Here is a 10,419-nt window from a genome sequence, read left to right as displayed (position 1 = left end):
GCTGGTTTACAGATGTCTCACTACACAATTAGTCATGACTCATGACAATACTGTACTATCTTTCCACGTCAGTTTGAAGTTCAAGTTCAACAGGAAAATTGGCATTTAAATATCTGAAGATGACTGTCACTGAAAATACCTTTTAGAGTAAAAGTTTAGTTAAAGTTAGCTACATTGTGAAGTTAAAGCTTTATTTACTACTATGCAAAATATTAAGTTGCAAGCTGTTAGACAAAAGCCTATTCCAAATCCAGAAACACCAAAATATAGATATTTAGGAATGAAAAAAATCCTCCATGAAGCAAATAATAATAATAATAATAACAACGATAATAATAATAATAATAATAATAATAATAATAATAATAATTACAAATTATGTAATGCATTTTAAACAGGTCAAAAGGTTATTTTGGATTTCTGAATAGGTCCAATAAGCTGCACGAAGCCGTAGGGACCACACAAATAAACTGAAAGTGAAAGTCAGAAAGATCTAGGGCTGTTTGACTCAAGTTTTTCACAGTTGTTATTAAACAAAAGTTATAAATTTGTAACTTGGAATAATAAAAACATGTATAATCCCATTAAGTTTATATCTGCTCAGAAATTGTCTATATGATTGGTTACTATGCGGTCTGCCCCTGCTGGAGAAATGCATTCAAGTATTCTAAATTAAGATGGATGTGAAATTGACCACTGAAAGATTGCAAAATTGCTAGTTTGAAATCCCTCACCACGGACAAATACTGTAAGAGCCCCACCTGTAATACTGTATGACTGATTTTTTTTTCAGTTGGTCTTAATGATAAATTATTGTGAAGCATTTGTACCTACTTTACTACGGAACCTGTAATAATTGCAGTACAAATATGTATATGAGGAGTTGGAGTTGACAGGTACGGCCTAGTTTTTAAAGTCCTAAAATTATTACTCCAGCATGAAGAGATATGTCAAGTCATCATGTAAATATGAGTATGGATTTCTTTTGCATTGTATTTTCAAGAACTTAAAGGCTAGCTCCAAAAACATGTTATAGAAATCCTAATCCTGAGTTACAAAATACTCAGGATTAGGATTTCTATAACATGTTTTTGGAGCTAGCCTAGTCTATTGTTCACATTTAGAACATGTCAAACAAATATCATTCTGCCAGTTTAACAACCACAAAATCCAAATGTTTAATTTTAATTTAAATGTTTCCCATATTGAGAATTAATTACATAATTATATCATATAATGAGCTGTGCAAGCACTTAAATGAATGGAAAGTCTCAGATATGTGCAAGAACAAAACTGGTTCCAGAAATCATTCCAATGCTGCTACCTTTACTGCCACCTTACCCCAGAAGGTGGCAGTAAAGCTCAGCAGTATGATCAACAACAAAACACTGATACAGTGAAACTGTGGTTAGAGAGAAAGTATTGTTTATGTGCATCCTCTGACTCTGAAATCTAAAACTAAACTAAACTAAAAAACTATCTATTTTTAATAAATTGATTGACGCATTTACTATTATAAGACAAAATGAATAGCTTCCTTATAAACACAGAAGACATATGCATACACACAATGCTGAAAACAAATGAATACATATTTGATTATCTAACTTTTCCAATATCTTTTGGGCCACTAATAGGTGTTTCTGTTTTTTCTTCACCTTTGAGTACAGACTTATCAGTGTTTAAAGGGCAGCAAACTAACCAGAAGAATGTGAAACCAGCTCTCTTTTGTTTTGCCAAATACAGGAAGCAGTTAACATGGCTGCACAGCTTTTTTGATTGCACTGTTCCACTGAAAGTGTTTTCTTTTAGGGATAATACTGATTATGGGAGGATCCCAAGGGTAAGTGAAGCTCCCTTTCAACGAGTGACTCATTTCCGCAGCCTGCTGTATTTCAATCAAACAACAACACTGAACACAGTCCACCGGCCATTTTCTAAAAAAATTCCAGGGTGTTTCCTCGTCTGACCTCTGACCTTTACACCTTGACATTTTAAAACTCACCATAAAACTTACAATGAATCCCACTCTAATTTAAACCCATGTGGTAACAGTGAACAATAAAATATTCCCACCTTAGTTGTCCTGTGACAGTTCAGGAGGAGGGCTTTGAAACAGTTGCCAATTATCACTTCATTTCAGATTAGGCAGGAAGCGGTTGGCTTTGCTATTGCTGTTCCAGAGTTCGTGCTATCAAAGCGTCAACAATACATCCAGAGTCCCCTTATTTCAGGAAATTGGCCTGCAAGCCTGTGCCCAGATAGTCCATGATGTATGGATAACCATCTTTATTACACTACTAATGATATCTATTTAATGAGCCATCTATGATTCAGCAAGATGGTGGATATTGGTTGTATATCCTGCAACAGCCTTGCTATGCTTTGCTATTTAGTAGAGGAAGTTGTAACTTGTAATACGTTCACATTATTTGCTGAATAATGAGAGAAATAGCTGTATAGTATGTTTGCTTAGTGCTGACACTCATTTTCCAGCTGCCTTCAAATTCCACACTGCTTTCAACTCCATAATACTCTTAGTACCAAACAGGCAAAACAGGAAACTGGACATGAGTGACACCACTTCCCAAAAGGTTGTACATTCTTAACTGTTTGTTCCCCAAATTCTACCTTAAATTGGAATAAAAGTGGAAAAGATTGTCCGCTTGCCCATGACATATTTACAAATCTTATTTTGAAAATTCAGATTGAGACATGAAGTTTACACATGCTTTCTGGTTACATTTAGGAAGCCTAATGAGCAGAAGCTAGTTTTTATGGTGCGCTGTAAGCCGTGTTACTCCTATCATACTTAACCATCTGGAGTCAACCTGTCTATCTGGGAAGCCATGAGAGGGGTGCCATCATGCACGTGAGAGAGGGGGTAGGAAGTGATTACAGTGTGCACCAACCCCCCCAGGAAAGCTTCATCTCTGCATGCCAGTTGCACATCCTCTGGGCTTTCTCAGTCAACTCCACAGGAAGTATGACTTGGGTGTCATATCAGTACTAACTTTCTCTTCTCTTGTTTCTCGCTGAGCTTTGCGATTGAGCAACATGACATTTTGCAGGGTTGAGACATCGTGGTAATGATGTGTACTTCTGATTAACCTCTTCTGATTAAGCTCCTCATAGACTATCAGTTGTGTTCATCATTGCAAAGACATGTGAAAACAAACACACTAAACTTTCTTTTAAATTCCTGTTGAGAAGCCAAGAATTCTATAGACAAAGAATTATGCAAAAGACATTTCATGTAACTGTGCAGATGTTGATAATGTTGATAATGATGTATTGTCACATAGCTTAAATGCAGTGTTGGAATAAGTAGATACAGAGTATACATTATTGCTATGTGATCATATTGTTGCTAGTTAAACAATGTTTAATCTACTTTAGGGACATTGAGATTGAAAGTTCATTATTGACCTTGGAAACAGCAGTTTGACAAAAAACTCTTACGAAAAGGTCCACCCAGTAGCTAAGCTGGAGCGTTCAACTGTATCGCACCATCTTCCTCAGGAGATGTAATATGATGATGAAATATAAATGTTTCACATTTCCATTATTTCTCTAAGTACTTCTTGTCTATGGCTTAAAAGATGAGACTGATTGCGTGATACGATCCAAAACTCCACAACAGCTACAGAGTAGACCATGTGGAAAGATTGTCAAGACTAACTTTAAATCTCAATTTGTAAACCAACATGGATGATAGATCCTTAAAGTGCTAATAAAAAATGGGTATTTGAACATTTACATTTAAATGACAACTGCAACCTCTTTTGGCTGAGGAAGATTGTGTGATATGATGGAAAGCTCCAGATCAGCTGCAGAGTGGACCTGGTGGTGAGACTACCTAAAGGAAGTAAAAGGGGGGATTTTAGGGTTCAAATGTGTGGCATTTTTTATTTTGTTAAGACTAAGAAAATCACCATAGCCCTTGCACTGTGCTGTCATTTTGTACAAAGACAGTAGGCAAAAACCTTGCACTGAAAATGTTTTTCATTTGAGGGATATGAAGTGAGTTTTATCTCTGTCAAGCTGCTCTGCTTTCTGTGTAGCTGGCACAACACGGTGCCATGCTCACCTTGCTTCTGGGCCCCTGTATCTATTCAGTGAGCCTACACAGTCCAACAACTGTTTAGCCCAAGGGTGCATTCAACCTGAATTTAGAGTTTGACTGCGATCTTGCACCATTGCATCTGGCTGAGGAGCTGAGTTGAGGTGCTTTATCTCCCTGCCCAGTCCAACTGCTGTCAGTGTCCCTCCCTCCTGCAGGCAGCCTCGAGGCATTGGCAGCAGATAAGAGGAAGAGCCCACAGAAGCTCTGGTTTGAAAGAGAAAGGCTGTGAGGACACCAACTACAAATATAATTGCATTCATTTCTCAGAAACAACTTTCAAAAGATCATATTTTGGGGTATTTTTATAGCATTAGTCATCTTCTCTCCTCCACCAGTTTACTAGTTTGTAGGCCTATCTTGTAATCTAAAAGCTCTGTAAGAAGACAAACCTAGAGGGAAAAAAAGATGAATCATATATATTGGAAACTGGAATTTATCAACTTATGTTGACATAATTATGTGATGCAATGTTTATTTCTTGTGTAGTGTTCCTATACAGAAATCAGTGTAATCAATCTGTTTTTTACTATTCTGTCCTGATGAGGTTGAAACCGGTCAACGTTGTATGCCCAACTAAACAAGGGCTTTTAATATAACTTCTCTTATATCTTTAATTAGGAGTACCCCTGGACTTAGACTACATTTAAAACTAACTGTGTCTCTTCATTCTTTTAGTATGTACTTATACTTGTTTTGATAGTTTTGCGTAAGAATAAACTGCATTCAAAATTCTACTTGAGAGTAAAAGTACCTACGTATTACCAGATGTAGGCCTACTTAAAGTATCAAAAATAAAAGTACTCATTATGCAGAACCAGAATGTTAAATTGTGGAGCCCTCAATGTCGAATCTTTAATCTTTTGTGCACACAGTTTTGTGCAACAAGATAAAAAAGAATAATGATTTTGGAATTTTAGGGGCTTTCCTGTTAGTTTTGTTGTGGGACAAGTTACAAATTGGTGACCTTATTTAAATCCCAACATAGATGTGTACAACTTCATCTAGTTATTTTCCACCACTGTTAATGACTCGCCAGCCAGAGAGAAGTTTCACAACTTGTTAGCCCAAAAGTTGTTCTAATTAATGGCATATAGGCCAATTGATCTATAAAACATTAGGGGCCTAGGACATTATTTATTAACCCTTGATAAAGTCATTACAACTTATAAATCCTTTATAAAGGTTTAAATCTTCATTTGAAAGTGGAACAACTCTCTACAGGCTACATTTTCTCGTCCCTGTTAATTACAGTCCACTGTATTTACCAAGAAAATACATGAAGCCTGTACTAATTGTATCATGCCACTCTTTATCTTTTGTCCTATCGGCACTTTGGTGAAGCAAAGCATATCCTATAATGAACTCATTAGTCTCAGTCACGACCTAAAACTCCCCGCTTGGCCTGACAGAGCAGACTGTGCAGTGTTTAGCTGTCGCTTTAAGACCGATTTCCCCCCATTGTCAAACAGTCGTGAGCAGGAAGAGGGAAACGAAAGCAGAGACCGAGGGAGCCCGACGTATTTAAACACGATGCTGCTGCCGCACAATAACGGTGACCACAGTGGAGCGCGTCTGCAGCCCGCTCAGTTAAAAAAGACGCACGGGCACGGAGATCCCCGCAAGTGACCTTTTGATCGGATTGATGGTGTTTTAATTTACTAAACGGATAGTCCGCAAAGTCGCTGCAGGATGATCAAATATAGACTTGTGAGACATGATAGTGTCACCGCGGGTCATTGCCTCAGGAAATGATGACAGTCTCCTCCATCATCGCTTAGCTGTTTAGAGCGAAATTGTCTTCTCTTGCGGCCATTTCCTCAATTGCTTATTAATTTAACACACGAAAACCTTAAACCGGCGTCTTGGAGGCTGTGGGAGCAGGTGCAGCGCGTCTTGGCTTCGGTCTGCCCGCAGGCAGCTTCACAGGTAGCCGCTGCTGTGGACTCTGAAACCTAATCTGGATCCGGCTGGACATCATATCTTAGACATGACATCCACTATAGAGAGGAAGACACTGGAAGCCAATGAGTAAGTAGCTTAGGCATAAACAGGCAATATTATTATTTCTGATATAAAAAGACATTCAAGGACGCATGCATCATCATTGTGACAACTATCTCTCACGTGCTATAACTGCAGATGGCTGATAGCATGAGGTCAGGATTCTCCTGCTGATGGGCAAGAAAAATTACCACGTTCATGTCCAGAAGCAGATTGTTAAAAGTGTGTTTAACAGGGAATAAAATAGCTCAAGTAAGAAAAAGTTCAGTGTGTGAGTGAAGGGTCCTAAAGGTAGCCTAAGATATTTAAGTCTGCAGCCGGTTTATCATAGGCTATTTTGCATAAAGGCATAATATGCTGTATATAAGAGGGCTTTCTCCTTCAAAAGCAGCTGCCTGCCAAGGGTCAGTAATTTCAAACATGTACATCCAAACATTATTTAAACATGATGAACTTTATTTTAAATTCTAGTGGAAAAATTAAATACCAAATTTGTCAGGCTTTGAGCTGATGCACAAGACATCAACATTTACATTTGATTAATGGTGAAGCCACAAAAAAACATGAAGAGTTCTTGGGTTTGAATATTTCACTAACCATCATCAATGAAGAATTGGAACAACATATACAATATACATATACAGACGATGTATAAGATCATCTGTATATTGTATATACAAGCTTAATGTTAAAATGTAAACTTCCTAATGGGAAAGAAAACGGCAAAATTGAATTGTAAGGGATTAATAAAGTAGCATTTGTTTTGTTTTAGCAAAGGATGAAAGATTAAAGGTCAGCACTCAGCTTCAAGCGGCAATGTTGAAAACAACAGACAAAGCAAAAAATCTAGGTGTAGTCATGGACCCAGACCTGAATTTGTTTACAGCCACATTAAGACAATAACAAAATCTGCCTATTACCATCTTAAAAATATATCAAGGATTAGAGAACTTATGTCTCAACAGGACTTAGAAAAACCTGTCCATGCTTTTATTTTTAGTAGACTTGACTATTGTAATAGTGTCCTTACAGGTCTCCCTAAAAAATCAATTAGACAGCTGCAGCTGATTCAAAATGCTGCTGCCCGAGTTCTAACTAAGACCAAGAAAGTGGATCACATTACTCCAGTTCTCAAGACTTTATACTGGCTTCCTATGCCTCAAAGAATAGACTTCAAAATAATTCTGCTGGTATATAAATCCCTAAATGGCTTAGGGCCAAAATATATTTCTGAACTGTTAGTGCACTATGAACCACCCAGACCTCTCAGGTCATCTGGGACAGGTCTGCTTGTTGTCCCCAGAGCCAGAACTAAACAGGGGGAAGCAGCGTTTAGTTTTTACGCTCCATATATTTGGAACAAACTTCCAGAAAGCTCAGGTCAGCCGCGACTCTCAGCTATTTTAAATTAAGGCTAAAAAGACCTTTCTTTTTGATGTTGCCTATTCTTAATTTTTTAAATTGAACTGTTAATTTTATTCTTCTATTTTATTTCGTATTAATTTTATACTGAACTGTGAATTTTATTCTTGTATTTTATCTTGTATTATATTTGTATTCGTCCAGTATTTCACTTTATTTTTTATTTCCTATCTTGGTCTTTGCTTTTTAATGTTTCATGTAAAGCACTTTGAGTTGCCCTGTGCTGAAATGTGCTATATAAATAAAGTTGCCTTGCCTTGCCTTGCCTTGTCTTGTGGCTAGAGTAATATATTTTACAATATCCAATGGCTCCCTCAGGTGGACAGCATCAAACTGCAATCGTAAGTAACTCAGGATGGACAGATTAGAATCAGTGGACCAATACATGGCATTGTGAGACCATTTTGAAAGTCTGGGTTCTAAGCTCTATTATTTTGAAAATCTCAAAATATTAACAAATTAACAAAAAAAAATTCAATCATATTCTATTGTAGATAACTAACGGTGTATCCCTAGGATATATTTGTTTTTCTGACCAGTTTTCTTTCTGGTCTAGGGAGCCCGTGGATGAAGTCCTCCAGATGCCCCCGTCTCTGCTGACGTGTGGTGGGTGTCAGCAGAGCATCGGTGACAGATTCTTCCTAAAGGCCATCGAGCAGTACTGGCATGAGGACTGCCTGAGCTGCGACCTGTGTGGCTGTCGACTCGGGGAGGTGGGCCGCCGGCTCTACTACAAGCTGGGAAGAAAACTATGTCGGAGAGACTACCTCAGGTTGGTCTGATGGTGCAATGTCGTAACATCATGATTTAATCAAGCGGTTTGTTAGTTAGCAGTTTTGTTCTTATTGTCATCAAATCCAAAGACCAACAAGTATGTTTATGTAGCCGAAGCTTGTCATAGCCAGACCCCCATTGCTGTCAATCATCAATGAGCAACATTGTTGCATTAGGTGACATGTTTCTTCCCTACGATGAACATGGGCACCTTGAGTCACATAAACAGTATAAAATAAACAGTATAAAAATAAATTCAATTAAAATACACTGTTCTGGTGCTATAAATACTTACAAATACACCAGTAGTCCTGCATAAAGTTGTGTTTAATCAAGTGACCACAAACAGAAATCAGTAGTATTATTCCAGTATAGGTATATGGTCAGGGAAATAGATCCACAGTAGTTAAATGGAGACTCAAGGGATTCCTTAAAGTTTCATGTTTTCGATCTCCTTCTCAGTATTATGTTGATATCTTCTCATCCATTCAGGCTTTTCGGTCAGGACGGTCTCTGTGCTTCTTGTGAGAAGAGGATTCGAGCATTTGAGATGACAATGCGTGTGCGGGACAAGGTTTACCATCTGGAGTGCTTCAAGTGTGCCGCCTGCCAGAAGCACTTCTGCGTGGGTGACCGCTACCTGCTCATCAACTCAGACATTGTGTGTGAGCAGGACATCTTTGAGTGGACCAAACTCAACAATAACAATATGGTTTAGCAGAATCTCTTGCTCAACATGATGGAGCGTCACCTTTTTCCCATACTGGCTTTGAAGGGAACAAACCATTGGTAAACAGATTTTTTTGCAGCCTGTGCAGGCTTTATCATGCATCTGACATTTACATGGGATCATTTTAACATTAAAAGAGAGGCTATATCTCTGCATGGCTCCCTGCTGGAGACTAATGAAGACTGCACCAGCAATAACAAAGCTTTTCATCTAAGGCTTTCATCCTTAAATACAAAAAATGCTTAAATACTGGAAATACTTAAACATCCAATAATACTTGTTTGTTATACACATTGGAATTTTAGAACTTTAGCAATGAACAAAAACTAAATCTTTGTCAAGTTTCTTGTAGTCAAACACTGTTTCATCACCTCAGTCTGGTCCGGAGTCTGAAGTGTTCAATGAGGTTTTATTTTATGGATAGGTAATTTCCTGAGAATTATTACTATATTTGTATTGTTAATCTGAATCTGCAAAGTGATCAAATAAATGTAGTACAGTAAAAAGTCCTCTATATTTCCCTCTGAAACATAGGCTATTGGAGTAGAAATATATAGTAGCAGAAAATGGAAATACTCAAGTACAAGTACCTCAAAATTGTACTTAAGTACATACTTGAATAAATGTACTTACATTCCACCACTGGTACTAATTATAGGGAAAATAGAAACTTCATCAAAGGAACTGCTGTAATTTAAGTCCAAGTAAATATTGATTAATTATTCATTCATTATTGGAAGTTTAATATTTCATATATGTTGAATTATACTTGCATGTTCAACCTGCTGCACTGACTCTCTGCTCTTTATATGACTAGTTTTGTATGGAACTTCCCTAGGAAAATAGTGATAATTTATTAGTAAATTACAGACCTGTAAAATTAAGCATTACCATATTTTCATGTTATAAATGGAATACAAAGTCCATATTGAAAAGTCCTGATCAGAATGATTGCAGTGTATTGCCAGGTTCAACTGGTGGCGCCCTCTAGTGATCGAGGTATCCCATGATTTGACTGACTTTGGAGCTGTTTCCAGTCTGTCTTTTGTAATTGTTACACCTCTCTGGATATGCATATGCACCCATGGCTTTTTGAATATTTAAATAAATTTCAATTAGAGAAACATTGATAATCTTTGGCGTGAGTGTCTTCCTGTGAGTTACAGAGAAACTTAAAGGAGAATTCCGGTCGATTTCAACACGTAGCTCTGTTGTTTGTTTGGAACTTGTAATGACATTTCGAGCATGTTTAGAGGCTTAAAACACGTTTAAAACTTGCCCTGTTTAAGCCTGTTGGGTGCTAACGCTAGCAGGAGGATAACACGGTGTAGGCAGCACTGATTGTTTTCGTTTTTTTTTGCTACTG

At 37.5% G+C, this 10,419-nt stretch overlaps 1 protein-coding gene across 1 annotated transcript; it reads left to right on the top strand.

Annotated features, from left to right (window-relative positions):
* Positions 1–5,515: 5,515 nt before the first annotated feature.
* On the top strand, positions 5,516–10,182 carry lmo2 (LIM domain only 2 (rhombotin-like 1)). The gene is made up of 3 exons (XM_031282804.2): positions 5,516–6,154; positions 8,106–8,321; positions 8,816–10,182. The coding sequence occupies exons 1-3, from the start codon at positions 6,114–6,116 to the stop codon at positions 9,039–9,041; spliced, it is 483 nt and encodes a 160-aa protein (XP_031138664.1). The 5' UTR covers positions 5,516–6,113; the 3' UTR covers positions 9,042–10,182.
* Positions 10,183–10,419: the final 237 nt, after the last annotated feature.

Source organism: Sander lucioperca, chromosome 7 (assembly GCF_008315115.2).
Source record: "Sander lucioperca isolate FBNREF2018 chromosome 7, SLUC_FBN_1.2, whole genome shotgun sequence".
In the NCBI taxonomy this organism is placed as follows: Eukaryota; Metazoa; Chordata; class Actinopteri; order Perciformes; family Percidae; genus Sander; species Sander lucioperca.
This window is presented reverse-complemented; position numbering and strand designations above follow the sequence as displayed.

Excerpts from the sequence above, each read along its gene's own strand:
- lmo2 (XM_031282804.2), top strand. The coding sequence starts at position 6,114 with ATGACATCCACTATAGAGAGGAAGACACTGGAAGCCAATGA. Across the intron at positions 6,155-8,105 it reads AAGACACTGGAAGCCAATGA|GGAGCCCGTGGATGAAGTCC; the intron begins GTAAGTAGCTTA and ends TTTCTGGTCTAG. Across the intron at positions 8,322-8,815 it reads TGTCGGAGAGACTACCTCAG|GCTTTTCGGTCAGGACGGTC; the intron begins GTTGGTCTGATG and ends TCATCCATTCAG.